The sequence below is a fragment of the Lissotriton vulgaris genome, chromosome 11, assembly GCF_964263255.1.
Source record: "Lissotriton vulgaris chromosome 11, aLisVul1.2, whole genome shotgun sequence".
Lineage (NCBI taxonomy): Eukaryota > Metazoa > Chordata > Amphibia > Caudata > Salamandridae > Lissotriton > Lissotriton vulgaris.
The window spans coordinates 135,244,724-135,272,203 of record NC_141699.1 but is presented as its reverse complement, the minus strand read 5'-3'; the positions used below and the strand labels follow the sequence as shown (position 1 = coordinate 135,272,203).

At 44.6% G+C, this 27,480-nt stretch overlaps 1 protein-coding gene across 2 annotated transcripts in view; it reads left to right on the top strand.

Annotated features, from left to right (window-relative positions):
• The window catches only part of GTF2H3 (general transcription factor IIH subunit 3), a 140,620-nt gene extending 120,750 nt beyond the window's left edge, over positions 1-19,870 (top strand). For both annotated transcript variants that reach the window (XM_086942905.1, XM_086942906.1), the window contains exons 10-13: positions 5,378-5,446; positions 13,757-13,892; positions 13,982-14,018; positions 17,054-19,870. In XM_086942905.1, the coding sequence (XP_086799031.1) occupies positions 5,378-5,446; positions 13,757-13,892; positions 13,982-14,018; positions 17,054-17,123 (312 nt within the window). In that variant the 3' untranslated portion in view covers positions 17,124-19,870. The remainder of the gene's footprint in view (positions 1-5,377; positions 5,447-13,756; positions 13,893-13,981; positions 14,019-17,053) is intronic.
• The last annotated feature ends 7,610 nt before the right edge of the window (positions 19,871-27,480 follow it).

The window sequence follows — 27,480 nt, the reverse complement described above, 5'->3', positions numbered from 1 at the left end:
ATCCATTGATTTGTGGCATTAAATACTGTTTTTATAAAATCTTTACAGAATTTGCTTTTGGTACATAAAAACATCAATCACTTAAGAACGAAGTGTAGAGGCCTGGATGTTCATCGCACAGATCAGACCAAGCAGTGATTACTAGGCGACAACAGAAAAGTTCTCTCTTATGTACACTCCTACAGCTGCCTGTGGTAAATATGTATTAGGAAGTGTAGTCTGTCTATTAACCTATATGAATTAATGAAAAGAAAGAAAACTGAGAAACCGCATTTGCGGAAACCAAGTCGTGGAAAACCAATTTTAAGAGATGATCATTTTAAGGAAATAAGTAGAAATCAAGAATTAAAGGGAGCATTTTAAAGAAAATATAATTTTAAACAAAAAATCCAAAGTTACGTTAAAGTTGGGTGGAGTTTAGGGGCAGTGAGGGAGGTTTTTGGGTTCATTGATAGGTGATGTTTAGGGGTGATGAGTTTTTAAGGGTCTGGGATAGATGGAGGCCAGAAGTAGTGAGGGGTTTTTAGGGTTCAGGGATAGATGGAGTTTACAGGTGGTGGTGGGGTTTTAGGGATCAGGAATGGGTGGAGTGTAGGGGTGTTGAGGTGTTTTTAGGGTTCATGAATGGGCAGAATTGAGTTTTGGTGAGAATATTTAAGATTCGGTGATGGGTGGAGGTTAGGGGTGGTGAGTAGTGTTAGCGGTCAGGTACGGGTGGCATTTAGGGTTGAGGAATGGGTGGATGGTTAGGGTGGTGAGGGGTTTTTAGGTTCAGAGATGGGTATAGTTTAGGAATGCTGAGCAGTTTTTAGACGCCAGGGACAGATGTTTAGGAGTGGCAAGGGTTATTTTCAGGTATAGGTGAGTTTAGAGGTGGTGTGGCGTTTGGAGGCTTAGGGATGGGTGGGATTTAGGGGAGGTGAGGAGCTTTTAGGGTGCAGGGATGGGTGGAGTTTATAGGTCTGGGATATGTGAAGCTAAGCCATAGTGAGGTATTTGGGGGGTTAGGGGTAGATGGTTTTGTGTGCTGGTGTGTGATCGGTGAATTAAAAGCATCCGGAGTAATTGACAATATAAAAGATGTTAATTCGAAATAATATACCTTGAAGTAAAGGACTGAGATAAATACCTCTGACAAAAATGGGGTTGAAAGTTTGACCTGCAACCATTGCATTTACACCTTAAAATATTAACATGGAAAATCCAATTTCGAAAAAAAGACATTCCATGAATTGGTTTTTATGAAATGGTAAATGCCCTTTATCATGCAAATTTACATTAAACAGTTTCGATGAAAAGGTTTCTCAGTAATGGTATTTCATTAATGGTTTTCTATGAAATCACATACAGCCCCTGTTTAACACCTTGGGGACTTTTTTCTATCAGTGCCATACATTGTTGGCATAATGTAATATTGATTTTGTTCCAGAGTTTTAAATTTGGCATTTAAAAGTAAATTCTTCAAGTAGCCATCCTTTTCATTTATGCAGTCTACATTTCTTTGCATGAATAATCTTTGACTTAGCTATAGATCTCCAAATGCTCCGCTGTAGTGTTTCTGAACCCAGGGTGTTTTCAGCATTCCTGTCCAGACTCAATAGAGTTCATTCAGCCAGGGTCCAGTCTAACCCTTTTGCTGGTGAACCTGGTATACCAAACCCTCAGAACCAAACTACTGCCTTCCTATAAGCACATGAGGCTTCTGGTTGACAGAATCAAGCTAGCACACTACATTCTGTAAGTTCAAAACAACAAAGTAACACTGAAGGTTCACCACATTTACTGGTGGCGGCACCTGAGGGTCTAGTTAGCGTACTGAGTTTATTGTGACCCATTCACCTGTCCAGACCATTTCCAAAATATTGGCTTTTTGCTCTTTGGAAAATTTCAGTCTGAGCCATTGGTAAAGGTATGCAAAATTTGTGGCACATTTTATCTTTCTAAATAGGTTATAAAAAATATGGGGAGTTCATTTTTTCTGTGTTGGGCGATAAAAGGTCTACTAAGCACTTGTTATGACGGGTAAATATTGCCTTCTGTCATAAATGTTCGTATGTAAATGTAAGAGGGGCTTGGTCATTAAGATTGGAGTTTTGTCATTTACTCTATTTGATTTGTAATCCAGATATCTCCCCAGGCAAGGCTGCATATTAGCTCCCCTGTTATTTACCATCTACATAAATGACCTAGGCAAGCATTTACTGGGGGCAGCAATTGACGTACCGCGTGTAGGAGAAGTTAAGATCCCTGCTCTCCTATACACGGACGATGCTGTACTCATTGCACGCACAGGGGTATGCCTCCAAAAACTGCTAGATGCATTTGGGACTTTTATGGACCGGCTTGACCTGAGGGTTAATGCCTCTAAATCTCACACCATGGTCGTCGGTCCACAGGGGAAAAAGGCTAAGATGAAGACAAACCTTTTTTTGCAAAGGAGAGGTAGTCTCGGGAGTACCTGTGTTCCCCTACCTGGGAGTTCTTTTTGATAGCGGGGGTACCTGGGGACCCCAGATACGTGCCAAAAGCCTAGCGGTCACAAGGACATCTATGGCCATTCTAGGCTTTGCCAAAAGGTTTGGTCATAGACCTATGAAGGCCATCATCAAGGTGTATAATAGCAAATCTCTCCCTGTGGCTTTATATGGCGCATCTCTATGGGGCTATGTGCGCCTGGATAAAATCCAGGTAGCAGAGAATATATTCTTACGATCCGTTTTGTCCCTCCCCCAATCCTCCCCGGTTTTTTCTATTCACACGGAACTTGGTTTGGATTATGTTCAGGACAAATTGAGATTGGCACCGCTAACATACTGGCTTAAGACTTGGCTAAACCCCGAATTAACGCTAAATCACATGATCATGAGGGACGTGATGAGCCTGGAGAATAGTCACACGATCCCACGGCTGGCGTACTTGAAAAAATCTTTTAAGGACCTGGGACGTCCAGACTTATTCACTTCCCCCTCTGGTATTTCAAAGCAGGATGTGATCACCACAAAAAAACAGTTCATGTCTAGGGCATGCCTGTTGCGAGAAGAATTAGAATTATCAAAGCCTTTTGTTCGAATGCATTATTTGTCACTTCAGTCACTTGCAATGGAGCCTTATTTATGTTTTGTCACAAACCCCTTCCATAGATTTTTGTTAACAAAATTTAGATTTAACCTTATTCATTTCTATTTGGGCAATTTTACTACCTGGATGAAACCAGAGTTAGCACCCCCTTGCACTTGTAACAATTTTTCAGTTCAGGACACCATGCACTTTATGTTTTGTGATTTCTTCTCTGCACAAAGAAAAAAATACTTACTACCTGTCTTAAGAGAAGCTGGCTTCTCCCAGGTGAGACCAGCCATGCTATATTTAAAATCCCTAGGAAATATATGTATTACTTTCGCCATGGCCAATTTCCTAGTGGCAGCGTCTAGATCTAGAAGATGTATTAACTTGCCAAACCAGTGTACATAACTCTCTTTTAAACATTTTTAATGAATACATTACGCCAAATTAACTTGTGCACAATGAAACTGTTTAATCCTTTTTTAATTGTAAATAATTTTGTTTTTATGTACTTGGTATGATTTTAATCAAATCGAATAAAGTTAATTTGACTGACTGACTATCTCCCCAACTAGTCTATATGTAAAGCAATGGACAAATTATCCTGGGGACCTTGACGTGCAGTGGAAAAGTATCTGTGCATAGTAGGAGAGATGCATCCCACATTCACAGTAAGCTCTTTTCCAACCATTACCAATCAGTGTAGAACATTTTTAAGACCGATTCAGGTAACTGGTTTCTTGTTGCCCAGTGGTTTTACACGGTCGTATGCTGACTCTCCTTTGGAGGAAAACCATTCAGTCGGCTTAGTTGCTAATGCAGTTGCAGGTCTCTGACCTAGTACTATCGATTTTACCTTCAGTAAAGGTCCAATTCCAGTGCAGACTTCTTCAACCAGACACGTCACTTAAAACCTGTCAGGAAAAGTTACAGAAAAAGAAGCCTCTCCAGTCTAACATAGGGTCTGTCTGCATTTAGTTATTGGAGTAAGGAACTCTGCATGTGGTCTGTAAATTAATACAAACTTACCTTCTAAATCATAAGAATGATGGTAAAAAGCAGAGCAAACACAAGGAGATTATGGACGGAGCGCGGAAACTTTTCAGACACTCACCCCCAGTCACAGATCTGGATTGAATCCATCATCGTTCTTTAGCTCACTTCGCCACCCCAGTTCACACACAGCCATATGAAAATCAGTCTTGACCCCACGCCGCATGGGAACAGTCCAGCCCTAACTGCCAAGCCATGTCTTCCCTGGACCGGAAACAAGCATCCTGGGACCAGTTTCGGACTAACAGCCCTCATCAGCCAGGCTAGCTTGAATCCAGTGGCAAAGTGAGCAAGGGACCCACATCTGGGCATACCCTGCTAACTTAGGGCGAAAAAAGCAAACACAAGGAGAAGATGGAAGGAGCGCTGAAACTTTTCAGACACTCATCCCCAGTCATCTTCTTGTGTTTGTTAAAAAAGCAGAGCAAACAAATGTGATCAGAGTAGTGAGGCTTACATCCCTAGACCTACTTCAGACTTCAGGACTGCTCTGCTGGTTAAGCTAGATGTTCAGAGGGAGTGCCTGGTGGTCAGTAGTTTGTCTAAGTTAGCTTGGTTGAGTTCAACCCCTTCCAAGGGCCAGTAAGGAGCCCTGTTAAGACACTTTCATTTGTCACTGCTACCCTTTGTCTTCTTCGACAAGTCTTAGGCGACATTGTCTAAATAACATGGCAACTCTATTAAGAGATTTATTTATTTATTTTATTTATAAAGTTTTATATAGCGCAAACTTGATCCCGAAGGATATCAGAGCGCTTTACAATTTGAGGCAAAGGTGACAAATCAGAACATTAGTCTAACATGGGGAATCTAATGGACATTGAATCAACTAGTACAAACATAACAGCTCGATATAACCTGAGTGCACGAGTAGGAATGGGCTATGCAAGGGAGCTATAGTTTGTAAATCTGGCTTTTCCGCTTGATTACATTACCTGACACACAGAAGAGAGTGCTACAAATTGCCCTCTAGCCTCTAGAAACCTCTGCCTGCATCCTGACTCCTTCTCCATCCATTGCCATGGCACCATAGCAGCCGGGTTCCACCTACAAAATGCTTGAAACTAATTGTCAACGACTTTCCTTTTACCAATCTTCATTTCCACTCTTGTTTGTGTAATGTGAATTTTGAAGCAGCGATTGCTACTAATGTTTTGTACTGTGCTTCTGCATACAGGAAGTGGAGTATACAATTTGTTCAGACCACAAATTAATAGTTTTTGCACGCCATTAATTCAAAACATTGTTGAAATGTGTGCAGGCTTGCGACATCACTGGAGGGATCTACCTGAAGGTTCCTCAGAAGACATCCCTGCTGCAGTATTTGCTGGTAAGCCTGGACATATATTTTATTTGTTTAAAAAAGATAAGCAACCTTATCTTGTATTTCTAACTAAATACACATGAAAACCCATGTAGAAGAAAGATACATGTTGTATTTGAAAAAGGACAATGTTTAGACCTTTGTTTAGCCTAGTTCAGATTTAAATGTGTCATGCTTCATTTATCTGAAGAGTTTATCAATAAAATCTCCAAATTCCACCTGAATGCTGTTCCTTGTTATGATTTGTATATGGCCACTGTTTCCAGACGATGAAGGGAGATATTTCAGAGCAGGTAGAATTTTATATGTAAGCATTGAGTTCCCCACGGATAGTTTATTGTTATTTTGACCTGGTTATGAAGCTCTGCTCTACCAAAAAGGTAGTAGCATTCTGGACTGCAAACCAGCATGAAGATGCCCAACATCTCTGACAGAGAACCATCACATAATGATATAATGTAAAACCACAAAGAAAAGTTTGAGAAAAGCAGCATCCTAAAACCATTATGAATTAGTGATGCAGCCAATCATTACGGGCAGTAAGATAAAAATGTATAGAAGCATCGAGGGCTACAATTGGACAATATGAAGCAGAAAGGAAAAAACCTGAGCCTGTCCCGTATAGATTATGTTCTCACCCTGGCGGCGCATTCGCCTGCCGTGTCCGAGGCCCGCTGTGTGGCAAGGGGCGTCTCTGATCACTCTCCGTTGTGGGTCTCGTTCGATTTTGGTATTGTCCTGTCCAGCCGTCCGGTGGCGGTGAACCCCTGGTATTTCCGCAACCATAAGACACGTGCGCTCCTGACTAAGGCCATCGCCTTATATTTCACTGAAAATGTGGGCTCCGTTGGCTCGGCGGTCACCCTGTGGGAGGCGTTCAAGACTGTATTGCGGGGTGAAGCCCTAGCTCTCATCGCGGAGGCTAAGCGAGCTCGTGATGCCGACCTTCTGCATGTGGAAGAGGAAGTCTTGGATCTCGAGTCCCGTTTGGGGCCTGAGCCGGACCCTTCTCTCCTACACGAACTCTCCCTGAAACAGTCGGAGTACCATGATCTCGCTCTGAATGCTGCCCTGGTTTTGGCCAAGGAGCAGCAGGGCCGCATTTATGACATCGGTGATAAGGCCGGTAAGTTGCTGGCCTGGTTGGACAGGCGGGAGATGGCAAGCCGGGTGGTTCCGGAAATCCTGGGCGAGGACGGAGTGGCGGTCACAGACCCGAGCACTATTGCCGAGTCTTTTGCAGACTATTTCCGGGGTGTCTATACAGCTAGTTCAGACCACTCCGAGACCGATTCAGCTGAGTTCCTCTCAGCGATTGACCTCCCCTGTCTTTCTGAAGAGGACCGTGCCGACATGGATCGAGATATAACCGCGGACGAGATTGCTTTGGCGATCCGCGCCTTGCGGTCGGGTAAAGCTACTGGCCCCAATGGCATACCGGTTGAGTTATATAAGTTCCGGCCGGATGTGATCTCTCCTTATCTGAGGGATATGTTCCTTCGGGCCCGTGAAGAGGGAGTCCTTCCCTTAGATCAGCGACTGGCCACCATAGTGGTCATTCACAAGGACGGCAAGCCGCGGGACGTTTGCAGATCCTACCACCCCATTTCTCTCCTCAACGCGGAGCCCAAGATCCTGGCTAAGCTACTTGCTAATCGGCTGGTCGGTGTTATCAGCGACCTGGTACACCCGGACCAATCAGGTTTTATTCCCCGCCGCAACACTGCCCTCAACCTGAGACGATTGCATGGGGTCATGGCCAGGGCTCACGCTCTGAAGGAACCGGCGGTACTTGCTTCCCTTGATGCCACGATGGCCTTTGACTCCTTGGAGTGGAGCTACTTATGGGCGGTGCTAGCAAAGCTTGGGTTTGGACCGGGCTTCCTGGGCTGGGTGCACCTTCTTTATGCATGCCCACTGGCTGCTGTCACAGTTAATGGTCGCATGTCTGCTTCTTTTGCGCTTCACCGTGGCACTAGACAGGGTTGCCCCTTGTCTCCACTCCTGTTTGCCCTGGCTCTGGAGCCACTTGCGGCTATGTTACGCTCACACCCTGACTTGCATGGAATCACCTGGTCCCCGGGCTTTGAGGATAGGGTCTCCCTGTATGCGGACAACATCCTGCTCTACCTTACCTCTCCCTGTAAGTCGCTTATTGTGGCGTGCGACGTGCACCGACTGTTCGGGCGCTACTCTGGCCTGGTTATCAACTGGGCCAAATCCTCCCTTTACATTCTTAAGGGTGACACGCCGCGCCTCCCTAGGGGCTGCAACATACAGCTGGCCGGACAAGGTTTCAAGTACCTAGGAATCTATATATCGAGTAATCCTAAGGCGAGGTATGACTGCAACTTACTCCCGCCTCTCCAACGACTGCGGAGGGATGTGGATAGTTGGCGCAAGCTTCCGCTCTCCCTCCTGGGCCGGGCGGCATTGTTCAAAATGATGTCTCTGCCCAGGTTCTTGTATGCCTTGCAGAACACCCAGGACCTTGTTCCAGCTCGCTATTTTAGAGAGATCGAGAGCCTGCAGCGTGCCCTGCTTTGGGAGGGTCGGCCCCGCGTCGCTGTCCAGAAGCTCACATTGCCGTGGTATGACGGGGGCATCGCGCTACCAGATGTGCGGAGGTACTACTGGGCCTCTCAACTTACTGCTATTAACCATGGCCTGTATGGCCCTGTGGACAGCCCGGGCTATGCTATGGATAGGTGGCTTTTGCAAGGAGGCAACTATTACCGCGCCCTATATTCCAGATCCTTCGATCGGTACCTCACAGGCCCGACCAAGGCGGCGGTCCACACGTGGCGGACGATCACCAAGATACAGGGCTGGCAGGGCAGACTGACGAGATTTACCCCTCTGTATGATTCCGATATCCTAGGCAAGCTCTGGCACACCAAGGGTTTTGACAAATGGGACCTTATAGGTATCTCTAGGGTGGAAGACATGTTAGTTAAGGGGGAGGTCAAGACATTTCCACAACTACAGGCCGAATACCACCTGGGTGGATCAGAGTTCTTCCGATATGCCCAACTGAAGCACGCGCTAACTGCCGCTAGGCCAGAGGAGGGCGAAATCCCCGAGAGCTCCCCCTAGGAGGACAGAATTTTGGACGGACATATGCCTGATAGCGCCATTTCTATGTCCTACAAGAAGCTGATCAATGTTAGAGTCGACCTCCTCCAGCGCCTGCGAGAACAGTGGGTAGCCGACGGCCTGGAACTGGACGACGAGGACTGGCAGAGTGCTGTGTATTCCCCTAAGGAGGTCGCCATTTCCTCGCGTCTGCGGCTGGTACAGTTTAAAATCCTCCACCGGGTGTATGTTACCGGCCCCCGGCTTGTGCGCATGGGCTTCTCGCCTGATGGCTTTTGTCGTCGTGGCTGCGGAGCCCTGGCTACTTTCATGCATATCTTGTGGGAGTGCCCCGTTATTGCCCCTTACTGGGAGAGAGTACACAGAGTGATGAGGGAGGTGACTGGAGTCGAGTTGGCAGCGGAGGCGCGTAGGTGCCTCCTTAATGTCTGGGAGCCGAACGACTACAACACGGCGCAGACTCGGTGGGCTACACTGGGCAACATGATTGCTAAGAGGGATATAGCGCAGAAATGGGGCGCTAACACGGCCCCCCTGGTGGTGCAATGGAAGGCCAATATGGATTGGTGTATGCTCCGAGAGAAGACGGTGTACGTTGCCAGGGGGAGGCCTCAGACATGGAATAAGGTGTGGGGGGCGTGGAATGCTTACAGGGGTGACCTATGCCTACCGCCGGAGCCTATTCCCCGTGATGAACACCTGTCACCGTAGCCGATGACACCAGCTATATTGCTCATGTTGTAATTCTCCTGCTTCTTCCTCTCCCCCCCTTCCTACATCCTACTTACGTTCTTCTCTAAATTTTTACCTGGCCTCTGACGCCTCCTACTGACTCATACGCATTTCTTCCTTCCATTGCCTCTCTTTTGCGCCCTTTGGCGCCTCTGTGTTGGTTCTTGTTCCTATATAAAATAAAAAACAACCTGCATTGTCCTGATATGAATCGTTTGGCACTCTACTCCTCCTGATACCATGCTGCCTTGCCTCCGGGATGTTAGGCTGAATAGCTGTGTGCTTTGATACAATAAAGGTTTTAAAAAAATTAAAAAAAAAAAAAAAGAAAGGAAAAAACCTAGAACGAGGAGGTGAAAGGAAGTAGAAGGGCCAGAAGGTGCAAAAAAGTAGAAGAGTGGAACCAGAACTGGTGAGAGAAGAATAATACCAGATCAGGGAGGGGTACAGAGATGTAGGTTCAGTAAGAGGACGGAATTCGGTAAAGAATCAAGGTGGAGTTGGGCGATTAACCACAGATGGCCCAGGGATAGAGAGAGAAACACAAGAACGTAGCGGAGCGAAGGTGGGAAGTATGGAGGCAGCAGCTAGCCAGATAGTTCACACCTTTGTTTTTCTACTTCCTTTGGAAGGTCAACTGTGGGGCAGGTCCATAGGGACACAGCTGCCCCAGAGAATGATTGTGGAGCGGCCTTGTAGATTTAGGGCAAGGTATAGAATGGGTGCCCATACCATGCAGGGGGCACCATATCAACCCTGCAAGCAGAAAATACGAGGTTCATGTTTTTTAATTGATTGTTCAGTTTATCTCCTATCGGGATCCCAGCTTCTAATGTGGTGAATCGTTTAATAGTGCCCACATCTGCAACAAATCCGCACTGGATGAAGACTGGCACATCTCTTGAACGCCACAGCTAGAAAAGGGAATGCCAACATCTTCTTTATAAGGAGGTTTTCATGTCCGCTGTTTTGGTGTCCTTATGCCTGTGTTTCTTTGCTAGTGGGAACTTATGTTCTTGTATTTATCCTTAAAATCCTCTTCTTACAACTGCTTCCACAGTAACCTCTCAGTCAGAGAAATGTGGGGCTTGCTTTCATGATCTTTAAAAGTGCCATACTCTATATTGTGCCGCTAGGTGTCAGTGTTGCACTGGTAAAGTAGGGAATGCTCACAAAGTAGGAAATAGACCATACATAAGGGATCATGCACCACACGTTCTCCACCATCTTTGGTTAAGGAACCCCGCTTAGTACTGAGTGAGTCAATAGACCTTGTTGACCAAGTGAAATGAGTGGATTGTCCTTGTACGGTTCTCAGTTGGACGGCAGCCAGCCCCTGTTACCTCCCTTGTCCAGAGATGTAGCAAGGCTTCCTCCCATCCTAGTTCTAGAACAAATAATAATAATTCGTATTTGTAAAGTGTGAACCTATCGCCCCTCAAGGGTTTCAAGGCGCGGGGCTGTCGGGGCTATTAAGTGAGCTATTACCCAGAGTTACATGATGCTGAGCTGCCGCCGGTGCCGGGGATCGAACCACGGTCCCCGCGCTCCAAAGTCAGCCGCTGGGCTGAAATGATGAGACCGTGAACGTTTTATAACGAGTCTCTTTAAAGTTATATCAAAGGCAGGGAACGGTGGTACTGCTGCAGAGTTAAGATGTATTTTTTTCATCCTGAGGTGGATGAGGGCAAAAATGCAGAGCCCGATAGGGACCCATCTTTGCGCCTGCTCTTTAGAACTGCCATTGCTGATTACTGGCAGGACCCGGCCCAATTAGAGCCCAGCTCTAGGGTACAGTGATGTCCCCACTTTACAAAAGCAAAGCACATTCATGTTATGTAGAAAACGTTTAATTATTGTCTGCCTCCACTGGAATACTGCTGATGTAAGAATAAGGGACAGATGTACAAAACCTTTTACAGTTGCAACCGCTCAGAATCATAGTTTGCAGCTGCAAACAGGTTTTCCCATATATACCAATCCAACTTTAGAAGTTGGTAACGTTTTTCTGCCTCCTAAAATAGAATTGCAACTGGACGCTGATTCCGTATTTAGATGGAGCATGTTGGATACTGGTTTGTTATCCAGTGTGTCAGTGGTTTGTGACCTTAATTCTGGTCATAATTCATAAAAGTTTCCGTCTCCCAAGTTGAATTGGTAACTGACTCCCAAAGACGAACGGGCTTATTTTGGACCCTTTCCCTCTTGTGAATTTTTGTAAAAGTTTTATAAGGTGTAGGCAGTGTTCCAGGAACCACTGCCAATGCTCAGTGAATCTTAAAAAAAAAAAAAAAGATTTTTTAAAAGCAGCCTTGTTTCTTCTTCGCCGCGGGGTGGAGAGGGGCCGCGTGCGGTGCTCATGACTAGCTCAGCTCGTCATGCAGCACAGTGGAGCTGTGCTCTCGACTCCGCCCACTTAATGAAACGCCCCGCAGAGGAGGGGTATTATTCCCACGTGGGCGTTCCGCGGCCGTTATGACGAGCTCAGCTCGTCATGAACACAGCTCTACTGTGCCTCATGACGAGCTGAGCTTGTCATGAGCGCCAAAGGTGCTAAGAAATACTGGCTGCTTTGTAAAAAATACATATATATTCTTTATTTAAAATCAGTCACCGACCTGGAGGCCCACTAACTACTATCCTTGTCAGTTTGTCCATTCTGAGTGAATCCCAAGTTGCAATCTACATGATAACTATTTAGTAGCTAGGTTGGCCTAATATTCAGTCCAACTCACAATTTTAAAAAGTGATCTATAAGTACGTAAGTCGGTTCACAAAATTCAGTAGGGGTCGCAAAAAGACGGGTCGCATTGCTGCTGCTTTTTGTGACTTGCATTGTCATTTATCTGGCCATAAGCAATAAGCATTCAGAATCTCTTTGATTTTCTTAGAGCGAAAATACATTTTCAAGAGGTCAGAAAAAATATTTGAACCTTAATACGAATATAATCAATGTTACATGTGGTCGAGAATACAGATAATGAGAAATTCCTATAGAATTAAAAATACACTGACTCCATCTGTGACTCTGTTCTTTAAAACAATACTTCCATTGCATGACATCTGTTTTTGCTACCAGCATTAGGTAAGCACACACCCTGGTCCTGGTTGCTGTAAGTGCCTTACAGGTCGAAAAACAGCACCTGACCTAATGAAGGAACTAGGACCTACCTAGCTGCACGTGCATCACTTAAAACAGAGTGCATCCAATGTTAGCTAATGGTAATAGACTGAAGCAGTCCTACACCATCTTTTAAAGGTAAAATTCGACCCATCAGGACATACAAGTATGTATTAATATAGCACAACCCTAATGGATGGTGGGGTGCCAAATGGAGAGCTGTATATAACAGAAGGGTTGACGACTAGTCCAGGTAGAGGAGCAATACAGGATTGTATATTCTAATAGGGAAGGAGTTGAGTTACTAGGCTGAAGGAACTGGATGGCCCTTTTTGATTGAGAAGGTGTTTGCCTTGGTGTTTTGGGTCTTGAGTTTCTTTCCACGTTGCGAGCATGATACTGAGTAAAGGTCATTGGCCTGTAAAGAAAGCTTGGTTACAGGTGGACTGGGACTCCATTTGTTAACAAGAAGGGAACAGGAGTTGCAAAAGCAGGGGTGGCTACACGTATGTGCACCGGTGGGGCGGGCGGGAGAGAGAACAACTCACCCTCACGAAGAAACCGCCACTGGGGAAAGGTTTTTTTTGCTCTCTAGAGAGTACAAATTCATATAAATAGATGTATTATAGTCACAACTGACACTTAAGAATCCGACAATGTCAGTCCTCCTCTCGAGTTGTGTAGCGCAGCAGGTGTCATCTGATCTGAAGAAATAAATGCACTGAGAGTGGCAGAGGAAGACCAAGACTGCCTTTTTGCTGTTTATATTTATTTTGGGGAAAAGGAGAGCACATGTCAGATTTTGGGGACTAAGGACTCGGTGGAATGCTTATAAGGTCTCAAAGCCAGTGATTTACAAAATTAGAATAGCTTTATGACTGCAGAAGTACAAGTAACAATTCACCAAATGTAGTTGGTGAGTCGGAAAGTCTTCTAACTCGCGAAACGTCTTTTAAGGCTCATTCTGTATTGCAAAGTAGAGTGGGCATGAAGGGGGTTTCAGCCTCCAACAGGCCTACATACATTGACTGCACATACCAGGATGGTGATGTCCATTCCTCCATTCTCAGAAAGTCACAAAGTGCCTCCAGCGTTTATATTAATGAGGTAGGAGCTTGTGCGACCTCCAATGAATGTGCGTTTTGAGAAGGAAACGATTAGTATACCAGTGGCATCACACAAAACGAATTGCAGTTTGCATATCGGTTAGGGTGCAAAAATGCACCACCTGGTTTGTGACCTTCCTTTTGTACTTCAGACCATAAATTAGTTGAGTATTGCTTATATGCAGCCACCATTTTATTTCCTTGTTATAAAAGCCCTTGCATCACTAACTCTGCTTTGTGAATAACATGCTTCCCTTTCAGTGGGTTTTCCTTCCTGATCCAGAACAAAGGGCCCAGTTAATACTGCCACCACCAGTGCATGTGGACTATCGAGCTGCCTGTTTTTGTCATCGCAACCTCATTGAAATCGGATACGTCTGTTCTGTGTGCCTGTCCAGTACGTTTGCCAGTAGACATTATTTTAAGTTACTAGTTAGTGTTATTACCAGTTGTTTAATCTAAAATGTATGTTTTCTCATCCCTTAGTATTCTGTAACTTCAGTCCTATTTGTACCACGTGCGAGTAAGTACTGGCATTTAATTTGGTATTTTTTTAATGTATTTATTGGATTTTAGGAGATATACACAGCAAGCACCATAGTGTTACACAGTGTTTAGTTAGTAGCCATAGTGGGGAAATCCACACAGCTACTTCAGATGAAAAAACTTGACTGCATAACCAAGAATGGGGAAAAAAGCATATATAGCAACCAGGCAGGTTATCTAGAAAGGAGAGGATCATAACATAATACGACGTGGAATATCCTTCCATACAGTAGCAGAATGCGGTGCATAAGTGTTATACCCAATCCAATTGTGAAAGGCAAAGCAGTAACAAAAACACAATTTTCTCCAAAGTGAATGCAGTGAGTTGTATAATACAAACCGCCACATCATAAATAAAAAACATGGAGAAGATATTGACTTAGTCTAGGGGGACGGGGGAGGACGAGGGAACCAGGGAAGAGGGAAGGAAGGAGTTTCCTCAAAGCTATGGGGAGGGCAATCATGAATACCGTGTGCTGGAGCGTCCCGTAGGGAGGTATTGACAGAGCATGGCGAAGATGGGATGTGCCACATTCGCATTTGTAGGTTGGCAATTGGCAGCCATGGAAAGTAGAAAGTTTTGGAGGGGTTGCCATACATCCTTTGGCCAGGTATATGGGAGGTTGGAGAAAAATGAACCGTTCCCTTGGCATTTCATTTTGAGCAGCGCTCATGATATTCAAATTTATATTGTCTGTTCATAATCAAGTTGCAAACTTTGGTATGTTTGTGCATAAGCATGCTTCTGTTCTTGTATTAGTATCACAATGGGGAACCTACTACCAAGGAGACGTCATCAATAACTATCTTTGTGGAGACTGATGTGCACTGTTGAACAGCCCCTAGAGCAGGGGTCTCCAAACCGGTCCTGGAGGGCCGGATCCATGCCAGATTTTTAAAATTACTACATGCATCTCAATGGGGATATCCAAAAAATCTGGAATGGATCCGGCCCTCCAGGACCGGTTTGGAGACCCCTGCCCTAGAGTGCTTGTGCAGCTTTTCCTACTTGTTTTCCTTCAGCGCTTTAATGCTGAGCATTTACTTTGCTCAGATGTCATAACTATACTGGTGATCCAAGTTGACTTAGAGTAATAATCAGAAATTAACTATTAATGGTACTTAAATGTCAGGTCCACAGAGTAATATGTATACCTAGTTGAGTGAATATATGAATCACTGAAAACCTTTAGCCAAAGGAAGGTGAATGGCCTTTACTCTGAAGAAACTATATTGTTTATTATAAAAACCTGTTGACGTTTCCATCAAAGAACACTTTGAGCGATGTTATTGTTATGATTCAAAACCTAAACTCCACTGGAATACACAACTTGTAGTGAGCATTGGAACCATAACTCTCCCTCACCCGCAAATGCCCTCATGAAAAATAAGCTGGGAGCATGAAGCAATTTCTGCATTTTATATAGATTTGTCACCACAATTATTTTCCAATAAAAAAAAACTATTTCTTACAGGAAATGTAACTTAACTATAACAACAATCTACATTGCCTTGTCTGTAATGTATAATATACATTTTAAATATGTTCATGCAAAAGTGTGCTACTTGGTCGTGATGTTCTCTATTACCCCATAAGGATTTCCTCTGGCACTGTCCATTATTTTAATCAGACAAAAACAAATCATTTGAAAAAACAATGCTTAAAAAATAAAGTCATGTATTCAGTCAACATTATTTAAACCCGTAAATTTAATCTAACTTAAAAAATATGGCATTTCAGAGGTTTCAATACTAATGCATACTCCACTCGTCCTCTATCAGTGAAATAAAGCATCAAACAGCTAACAAATAAATACATTACAGCCCTAAAGTCTACGACAAATTATAACCCATTAAAAAACATAATAAAACCAACATACAAAAATTAAACCATTACAAATCAATGACCAAAAGTAATTATAAAGAAACTGCAACTAACTTATATAAAATACATTTATAAACATGCAAAACAATGGAAGACCTAAAAGCAGAACATTAAACACAAAAATACACCAAATGAGAGGAAAACTCATTGTAAACTTTACATGAATTTAGACATTATGATAAGGAACGTTGTAAGATAAAAATGAACTGGTAAATAATTGAGTCTAGGTAAGAATTGTGACCCGATTTGTATAATTGATGGCCAGAGATTGTGAAATCTCCTGTCATTTTTAGGATCTTAAATGGTAGTTGCTTATTACTAACCCATTCATATTCAGCCTTGGAAGTTGTATAGTTTCAATTGATGTGCATTGCAATACAGGATGTAGTACAATCTACTTAACAGTTGAATATTTTGTCCGTCTTAAGTTGCCTAAAGCTGACCTTGCAAAGAAAAAAGGTTTCTAGCTTCAATTATCATTTCTCCTGGGATTAAACCTCAGACAAGTATATTCTAATGTACCTCCATTCACCTTCTAACCTGTGTCTTTGCGCCAGCTCAGGACCACACCTGGCTGCTGCACTTGCTAGAATTCTATGCAATCAGACCAGGCTGTCTTGTTCATTTCCCTCTGAAGACCAGGCGAGATTGCTTTTAAACTATGCCCCATATAATAACATTTGAAGATTTGTCAGAAAAAAGTGAATTACGGCAAAGAATGCACAGCTTTTTTATTTTGGTATCTCTGACTACTACATTATGATTTTGTACCAAAATGTATTATTGTGTGTAGTGGGGTCTTTGTCACTGTCAGTAAGGAATATGTCAACAATTATAATATGACTGTAGGATGAACTGTTGATCCTCAATACTGAAGAGAGGGTGGGAAACTGGAGTTCAAAAGGTGTGTGTGATATGTGAATTCTCAGAAAAAATAGTCAGACTAGATGGGATTGGCTGTTCTCCGATGTTTTTGTCAGGGTAAACTCAAACAACATAGGTCCTCGTGCCTCTGTGTGGCTGTTCCCATTCTTGTGATTTAATAGGATGTATCTATTTGTAATTTGTTTAATGCTGGATGGTGGTGTAGAGGGTGATTTCATATCTGTTATTGCTCTCCCTTTCAGGACCGCTTTCAAGATTTCATTACCTCCTGTCATGAAGGCAAAAAAGAAGAAATTAAAACCAACACTATAGTGTCAGCAGAAGACCAGCATAATCATCTTACTGTATTTATGGATTGTTCACAAGGAAAAGGGCAGTACCTACAGCGTATTTATTTCTTGTCTAAAAATTGCACCCAATAATGTGAACAAGGTCCCCAATAGTGATGCAGTATTTTAAAAAAAAAACTGAATTGTGTAAATTCCTCTGTTACATTGACATTTGGAAGAAGGTGTGGGGGAAGATAAAGTAAGTGAACAAAACATGAAACTGAAAATCCATTTAGTAAACAGAATCACATGTCCCGCCTGATCTTTTTATAAGACCGTATAGGGTCTAGTCTACAATTCTATAAAGCAGAAGGTAATTCTTCAGCAGAAATGGCTTCGAAAATCAGAGAAATATCGGTTTTGTGCATTTTAAAGCGTGTAACACCCAAATTGAAGTGTTTCGCAGTGAAATAGGGGAACGCTTTGATTCCTGTCTGCAATTTCATATTGTTTTTCCATCAGAAGAAAACACCTTCATTTTCTTATAGGAAACAAGCCATAAAGACCCTACACAACTGGGTGTAGTCATTTTGTGTGTATTCAAGCTCTCCTAGAGTCCTCTTGAGGAGTCTAGTTCGTATCATATATATGTTAACATTAAACCTTAGTTACAGTTTTGTTTAAAGCCATGCTTTCAATGGTGCAATATTGAATACAGGAAATGCACATATTGGTAAATCCACTTTCTATTGTGCTGTTGTGACCTAAAAATCACCAGTAATATTTTGCCAGATTAATCTTTTTTTAGTGTATAAAGTGTCTGGATATTCTTGTATTTATATACTGTTAATTGAACACATATAAAATAGCGAGTAAAAAGTACTATTTGTATTTTATAAGTATGGTAAAGTCACTGACTTTTTTTGTAAAAAAAAAAATGTAGATTTTTATTTTAAAATGTTGACTTAGTATTCAGCCGATAATACCGTTGGAAGTTGTTGGGTGGTAAATGTTCTGTAGCATTACAAGCTGAAGCTTATTACCAAACTCGCTCCCTGTTTTGTGTTACAGGGAGTCATATGGATATTCTTAATTTTCTACAGCTGAATCCAATCCATTGCTGCATATACATTCTAGAGCTATTTTCGAAATTGAAGTAATCTTTGTAAATTGACATATTTTGTTGCAGTTTATTTGTTCAGAAAGTGAGCTCGACTTTGGCCAGCATCTCAAATGAAAATGTAGATAAAAAGACAGCATTACAGAACAGAATGTAATGCTGCAATTAACCTCTCTCTCTAAGAAAGTCCTATCCTTCTCCTGCGTACATTTATAATCAGATGGGGCTGTTATCTACAGCCTCTAACCCAAAAATGCATATTACTGAGCAATACGTCTAGAACATAATTTAGAAGAAATTCACTATATAAAAGTATTTCTTGGAGGATAATGCAGGTATTTTGTTTTGAACTATGGCTGTCCACACTGTACGGTAGTGTAATAACCTTGAAGAAGAGGTAGGGAAGTACGATGTGGTGTTTATTTAAAGAGGTACATTTAAATAAACTTTAAAGCAATACAGCCAGACACAATGACTTGCATTGGGGCAACATTTCAATATCAAGGAATAGTGTACACTCTGATGTTCCCGCAATAAACCTACTTACTACATTCCCTGAATTCTGAACAGTTCTCTTTAATTAAAAAAAAAAAGAGACTTTACGCTTGCTACTGTTCTGGCTGGCAGCAGCACAAGAAACCGTATCCACTAAGAGCAGTTGATTTCCTACCGTAATTTCATGATACGGGATGAAACGCTTAACACTATTTGTAACTGTGCATTTGAATTGATTTTTGCTATATATATATATTAGAGGTCGAGCTATAGTAATTCAAATAGTATATGTTTGTATGTTTGATGGTCACAAGTTCCTACAATTTTAATACATTAGCCGAACAGTTGATTACCAATTTACAGGTGGTGCTAGTTAAATATAATGCACAAAAACTGCATTGGTTGGAGTGACCTTCCCTTTAACCGGCTGACAATACATTTTTAGAATCTACATTTCCGAAACATTTTAATGGAGATTTCGTCTTACCCATCCTCTCTCCAGTCTATTCCATACATTTGAGACAGTACATGGGATGTTAAAGTAGAGTTTAATTTAAATAGAACATCAGCTCACTTCACAAAATGCAATACCTTAGCTGTCTCATGACTATCTCTGTTTACAAACTGCCTGCGCCTCTAAGGCCCTTTCTTCAAGCAGGATAAGTTGAGTGTTATCTTGACAGATTCAAGACTAGCAAATTAAAGACTGTAACACGACTTCCCACAGAATGGCCAAACATGGGCCTCTAAGGTTACGACCAAGAGTAATTGAACAAAAGACAATGCTCCCAACAAGTTAGCAAACTATTCATTGTTTTTTATTATTTTTGATAAAAGATCAACAGCGTTCTTTGCTAACTTTTGGTTGACAGTTGTCCTGATATACGTGACCGCTATATATGACTTGGGGATTTTTTTTATATGCATGTTGCTTTATTGATGTCTGTAAGTAGTGGTGAAGCTTTCTCTTTTTAGTCTGTAAAGTTATTTTTAGTTAAGAAAATGCAATTTGGTGGCTTCTTTCCAACACTGTTAAATTTACTGTCTTTGTCTATTTTTGACAAAGGGTTATCTTTATTTGCAATGCAAACCTCCTTACTGACCTCATTACTAGTTAATGAAAATTGTGAACTTTTGTAACAGTTGGAAATAAAATCACAATATTGGCGCTTTTCTATTTGGTTCGGATTTCTCCCTTGTGTTTTGTCATTTCTCCTAGAAACAAACATTCCGTGTTCAATCTGTATTTCCAGTTGTCTTCATGTATGAGATTTTTAGATTTTCTTTATTTATATATTTTTAAGGCACATGATAACCCAAAGGGGTGTCCTGGCTCTAAGAGATTGAGGAAGGGGTCAAACTGCTGGAAGGACAAACTGGAACATCCACATTTTTAATTACCTGCAGAGCTTAAGATGATTAATGAGGTGCTTGAGGTTAGATAGAAGCTTGTTCCAAAGAGTCGCTGTAAGGTAGGTTAAGGTACGTCCTCCCATGTGTACCCTGCGGATGAGGAGAATCTGACGCGATCTTTGACAGGAGGATCCAGGAAGACTTGCAGGCAGGTAGAAAATGACGATGTTTCTCAAGTTGAAGGGCTCGAGCTTTATATTGCTCTTTGGGCCAAGCAAAGGCTTAAAAAAGGCTCCATGTTTCTTATTGGGGAGGCAATCTAAGGTTTGAGGGGCTTGACCCCGAAGTTGTAGAGGGTACTTTAAGGATTAAACATTCTGCAGCATTTTGGAGAAGGTGGTAAGCTCAGGTATAAGGCACTGCCATAGTCAAGTAAATACAGAATAGAGTGTACTTCGGTATGTCTTACTGAATCAGGTAGCAAAGGGGGATATTTCTTAACATACCTAGTCTGGTGAAGCATGTACCGGCCACCTTGTTTACCTGATTCGTGAAGGTGAATTGCATGTCCATCAGGAAACCAAGATTCTTTGCTGAGTATACTGGACGATAGTGCTCTGGTGGCCACCAGCCTGATTACCACAGAATAATGTGATGCCCAAAGAACAGGACCTCCGTTTTATCACCATTCAACTGAAGGCAGTTAGACCGCATCCACAAGGCAACTGCACGCATGCAAGCTCAAAGGAGGGTATTGGTTTGCGTTTGAGTTTTGGAGATTGATAACAATAATTTGTGTGTCATCTGAGTACAATGTTATCTCCAATCCAAATGTTCAAACCATGGAAGCCAAAGGACAAAGATAGATGTTATGTAGGGTAGGCTGATGGAGGAGCCTTGCGGTACCTTGCAATTGTTTGTGGTGGAATATGATCGGAATGGGGGTTGATGCACCCTTGGGATGTGAGCAAAGAAACTAGCTAAGCCATTCCAGAGCACTTTAGCAGATGCCAATATGGAAAAGACTGTGCTTTAGGAGGGTGCTGGAGACCGTATCAAAAGCAGACAAGAGTTCTAACAGTGTAAGCGCTGATGAAAGTTCTTGATCCAATTTAGAGCTGATACTGTCTGTGGCTGCCCCTAAGGCCATTACAGTGCTATGCTATGGCCTGAAGCCTGAATGAGAGGGATCAGAAATGTTGCTGGTTTCTAAATAAGTGGAAATGTGCTTATTGATGTTTTTTAATTCTTAGACCGAAATAGAAGCAGAGAAACGGGTCGAAAATTCTCTGTTTCTATTGCTGTCTAAGAATTAAAAGACATCAATAAGCCGATTTTTATATTTATATATATACACACACACAATAGTACACTATGGGGTTGTTTCCATTGGTCGGGCACCGTGGCGAGGATTTAGACAGATTACATAGCCCAATGATTAATGGTAGAAAGCGCTTATAGTCCAGGCCAAAGATGTGTGGCGGGCAGGGATCACTGGGTGAGCCCAATTTGATGGAGAACCTGTTTACATGTGTTTCCTCTATAGAGAGGAACATAGAGTTGGCCATATGAGTATTACTCATTAGTTTGCGCTGCAGTATTGTAGAGGTTGCTCTGTTGGGCAAAAAAGGGTACATTTTATTAGGAAATAATAATGACAGATTCGAGCAAAGCTCAGGTGAAGTGGAGATTGAGATATTGCATGCCTTTGGTTTTATGAAGTTCTTGGCAATGAGTAAGATGTCTCTCGCAGAACTGGACGAAGCTTCTGTTTTGTTAGTATAGAAGCATGTCTTCGTGATATGAATTATTTTGTGGTAATCTTTCAAAATTATTTTATAGTGGGATTTTGCCTCCGTCGAGTTACTAAGGGCCAGATGTTCAAAGCTTTTTTGAGGTCGCAAATGGCCTTTTTTTGCAGAATTGCAGAAAAGCATTTTTTATGTAAAAATCCCTATTTCCGATTTGTTAACCTATTACTGAGTCGAAAATTAGGTTTGTGATTCGGTATTAGGAAGAGGTATGTTTAGGGCATCCCTGTCGAATACTGAATCGCAGTGGTATGTGTGAATGTTTTGGGACCGAAATGCAGTTGCAAAACATTAGCATTTTACCGCCTATTTCAAGTAGGTGGTGTGAGAAGTTGGCCCGATATGCAACGTTCGCTATTCTAGCGACCGCTATGTATCGTTCCAACGACCCTTATGGTGTTTGGTTGTAAGTCAACCTATAGACCAGCTATCCTAGTAGCGTGGATACGAGCAGTCTAAGGCTAAAGACTCGAGAGGGCGCGTTAAGCCAGCTGTTTACCACACATGTACCCCTTGAACACCCAGTGAAAGGACACCACACAAGTGTTATGAAAATAAACAGTATATTTATTAAGAATCACAACAGCCCTGTACTCTTTATGAGGACAGGGTACTAAGCACAAACCAAATCTCTTTAGCAAATACTTCAAGTGCACAGTTTAAAGACAAGTGTCCGAGGACACGGAAAGGTTAAGGCAAGTCGGAAGCGAGGGACTCGGGACCCTAGAGTAAGGAGGCTATGCAGGCACCGAAATGCCGAGTTACCTAGCCACGGGGGCTGCGGCTGCACAAGTCTTACAGGCGTCGGGGTCTTCGCTGACGAGCCAGGAGCCGGAAGAAAAGGAGTTGCTGGCCGGCGACCAGTGTTGAATAGTTCGTAGAGATTGATGGAACCTGAAAGCAGAGGGGACCAAGTTCGTACTACTAGCCAGTAGTTAGAGGGTACCAGGAAGGCACCGGTTGGCCGTCACCTCGACCAGGTGAGTGGGCGACGCTAGGCTCTGCAGTCTCACGGACCAGGAGGCGTTGTCGGCGACCACGGTGGAGGTGCGAGCTGTCCCACGACGAATGTCGCTGTCGGCGTCTTGGGTGGACCAGGAGGGTCCGGGGTGCTTCTCAAAAGATGGAAGCAAGGGCCAGTCTGGAGCAACCAGACCGGCAGTGTTGATTCTTGGTCGTCGTCACAGAAGGGCACAAGCCAGCGGCTAGTGACCAGACAACGTGCTGAGCAGCGAGCAGAAGGGCCCCACGCAGATCGTGGAGATGCTGGGAGGCTGCACTTCGGTGCTAGAGCGGCTCAGGGTCGGGGCTTCTCGGACCCCAGAGCACTCACCAGAGAGTTATCTCGATGGTCGTGCTGGTTTTTAAGAGCGTGCAGGTTCTGATGATGGCCGGTCCCTCGAGGTCTCGTCGCACCCACAGATCACAGCTGAGCTGATGACGTGGGTAGAGGTCAGAGGTGCCAGGGAAGCCGGTTCTCGTCGAGCTGGGCCGTCGGATTCCTTGAGGAAGGACTTACAGCAAACCGCAGAGTTCTTAGATGGTGCCCGCTGATGCAGGGTGACTACTCCTTAGTCACAAGGGAGAAATCTTAAGAAGAGTCTTGAAGTCCTTTCGTAGAAAGTATTCTTGATTCAAAGATGATCTAATTTGGAAGGGTCCCCGCTCCGGCCTTTATCCTAAAGAAAGGGGTGGGTACATGACTAGGTCCTGCCCTAAGGGTGGGACCAGGAAGGGGGGTAGTTACACCCCTCTCCCCTGCCGGACTTTCCCCAGGCCAGGGCTGTCGCCCCTGGAACTGGTTCTAACCGGCAGATGCGTAGTGAGCACCGGGGTGCCACTCCGCAGTCACCTTCTCGCAAAAGCCCTACCTACCCAGAATACACAAACCCCGTCTGGGACGGTGCGAACACCGCCCTCGACAGGAAACCCTTTGTCCAAGTGCTCCTCGCTGGAAGGACTCCCAGCAGCAGGAGGTCAGACTTGTGTCTGTGGTGGCAGCATCCATTTTGTGGAGCTGAGGCCTTCGTTAACTTTAACCGGGGTTCACAGTTACGTACATGTCGTGCCCCTCTAGAAGGGCGGAATGCTAACCTCGTCGCCAGAGTTGGTGAGAGGACAGCATCCCGATTCGTATGACACCTTACTCGACATGTCTTGATAACGCGACACCGAAGTTACCGATATGGTACGCGTTATCATGGAACAGCCATTGGGTCTTGATTCCGCAAGCTGCAACCGGGCTCGGCTCGGGCCAGAGCTTAGTTCACACGAGCCCATGCACTCTGCCTTCAGGATTGTCAAGGCCTGCCATAGGAGTGACTGATAGGGACTCGGGTGTCCATTGGAGGGTTAGATATAGGGCTACTATATCTAAAGCAAAGGGTGATTACACGACTTTGCCCCAGCTGTCATGCAGCCAGTTGTGTCAAATTTAGGAGGCCAGTCAGGGGTGGCATAATACATGCTGCAGCCCCTGGCGGCCCTGGATACACCTACGCCCTGGGTTACAGGGTCTGATAAGGTGGCCCAGTACCAATTGGTATATGCACCTAGGGTACATCTCGTAATTTAGAAAGAGAACAGCCAGGCTGTGGGTCTGATTGGCAGGCCCACAGCCAGAGAAAGTCGTAAACCAGTGAAACAAAAGCGAAAAATCTGGGTGATCATGGGATTGCAGACCCTACTCTCCTACATGACCCCCCCCCAAACGTCGGAACAACTAACTAACCTTGACCAGGTAAGTCTTCTTGTTCTAAGTGGAAATATCTGGAGAGCCCATCGGCATTGCCGTGATCAGTACCAGGTCTATGTTCCACTGTGAAGTCCATCCCCTGTAGGGAAATGGACCACCTAAGCAGTTTGGGGTTTTCACCCTTCATCTGATTTAGCCACAAGAGGGGCTTATGGTCGGTCTGAATTTTGAAGTGAGTGCCAAACAAGTATGGCCTCAGCTTCTTCAGGGCCCAAACCACAGCAAAGGCCTCCCTCTCAATAGCTGACCAATTCTTCTCTCTAGGGGTCAGCCGTCTACTTATAAAAGCAATGGGCTGGTCTTGACCATCAAAATTCAGTTGAGAAAGAACAGCTCCCACACCCAACTCAGAAGCATCTGTTTGGACAATGAATGGTTTGGAGTAGTCCGGACTCTTGAGGATAGGTGCCGTGCACATGGCCTGCTTTAGGTCATCGAATGCTTTTTGACAGCTCGCTGTCCACTGAACCTTTTTTGGCATTTTCTTACTTGTCAGTTCATTTAATGGTGTCACGATGGACCCATAGTTCCTGACAAACTTCCTGTAGTATCCAGTCAGGCCCAAGAAAGCTCGAACCTGAGTCTGGGTGGTTGGAGGAGTCCAGTCCCTGATTGACTGTATTTTGCTCTCCAGTGGCTGAACCTGACCCCCACCGACAAGGTGGCCCAGGTACACAACCTGTGTCTGCCCTATCTGGCACTTGGTGGCCTTGATAGTGAGACCTGCTGCTTGCAGTGCCTCTAACGTCTTCCGCAGGTGGACCAGGTGATCCTCCCAGGTGGAGCTAAAGACAGCAATATCGTCAAGATACGCCGCACAGAAGTCATCCAGCCCAGTAAGGACATGATTCACCAACCGTTGGAAGGTGGCAGGTGCATTTTTCAGACCAAAGGGCATCACCACGAACTGATAATGCCCACCAGGGGTTGAAAATGCTGTCTTAGGTTTGGCGTCCTCAGCTAACCTGATTTGCCAATACCCAGCTGTTAGGTCAAACGTACTTAAGTAGTTGGCCGAAGCCAGCCTATCAATAAGCTCGTCTGCCCTTGGTATTGGGTGGGCGTCAGTCTTAGTGACTGCATTGAGACCCCTGTAGTCTACGCAAAACCTCATCTCTCTCTTACCACCCTGGGTGTGAGGTTTCGGCACTAGAACTACGGGACTAGCCCAAGGGCTATCCGAGGGTTCAATGACTCCCAGCTCCAACATTTTCTGCACCTCACTTTTGATGCAGTCTCTGACGTGATCAGGCTGCCTGTAGATTTTACTCTTTACGGGCAGGCTGTCACCAGTGTCGACCTCATGGGTGCACCAATCGGTCTGACTGGGTGTCAGAGAAAACAGATGTCGGAACGACTGAAGAACCTGTTTACAGTCGCTCTGTTGATGGTCGGAGAGGCTGCCGCAAAAGACAACACCATCTACCGAGCCATCGTCAGGATTCTGAGAGAGCAGGTCGGGGAGAGGGTCACTCTCCTCCTCCTGTCCCTCATCTATGGCCATGAGCAAACTCATGTCCTTCCTGTCGACATATGCTTTTAGCCTGTTGACATGAAGCACCCTGTGGGGGCTCCGGGGAGTTCCTAGGTCGACCAGGTAGGTGACCTCTCCCTTTTTCTCCAGGATGGTGTGGGGCCCGGACCATTTGTCCTTGAGTGCTGCTGGGGCCACTGGCTCCAACACCCACACCTTCTGCCCGGGCTGGTAAACAGTCAAGACAGCCTTTTGGTCATGCCAAGCTTTTTGGAGTTCTTGGCTGGCCTTAAGGTTTTCGGATGCCTTCTCCATGTATTCAGCCATCCGCGAGCGGAGGCCGAGCACATAGTCCACTATGTTGGCTGCAGGCTTTTTGAGAGGTCTCTCCCATCCTTCCTTCACCAAACACAGGGGTCCTCTTACAGGATGCCCGTACAAAAGTTCAAAAGGGCTGTAGCCAACCCCCTTCTGTGGGACTTCTCTGTAGGCGAACAAGAGGCAGGGGATCAGGACGTCCCATCTACGCCGAAGCTTTTCCGGTAGTCCATGAATCATCCCTTTTAGGGTCCTGTTGAACCTCTCAACAAGCCCATTGCATTGTGGATGATAGGGTGTAGTGAACTTGTAGTTGACACCACATTCCTTCCACATAGCAGTTAAGTAGCTCGACATAAAGTTTGCACCTCTGTCGGAGACGACCTCCTTAGGGAAGCCCACTCTGGAGAATACTCCAACTAGGGCTCTTGCCACAACAGGTGCTGTAGTGGTCCTAAGGGGAATAGCTTCAGGATACCTGGTGGCATGATCCACTACCACCAGTATAAACTTGTGCCCTGATGCTGTCGGTGGTTCCATGGGACCGACGATGTCGATCCCCACCCGTTCAAAGGGCACCCCCACCACAGGCATTGGTAAAAGGGGGGCCTTTGTCGTGCCACCTGACTTACCACTGGCTTGGCAAGTGACACAGGAGCGGCAAAACTCCTTGGTATCTTCGTTCATGTGCGGCCAGTGAAAGTGCGAGACAAGCCTGTCCCACGTTTTCGTCTGGCCTAAGTGACCTGCTAAGGGAATCTCGTGGGCCAAGGTAAGTAGGAAACCACGCTGAGACAAGGGGACGACCAGCCTCCTGGTCATGCCAGGCTTGGGGTCTCTTGACTCAGTGTACAGGAGTCCATCTTCCCAGTATACCTTGTGGGTACCTGTGGCGTTCCCAGCAGCCTCAGCAGCAGCCTGCTGTCTGAGGGGTTCAAGAGAAGGGCAGTCTAACTGGTCCTTCCCCAGGTCTTCCCTTGAGGGTCCCCCTGAGCCCAAGAATTCAACTTGATCAAGTTCGAACTCTCTCGGCTCAGTTTCCCTCAATTCCTGTAGGTCAGCCTCCTCCGAGAC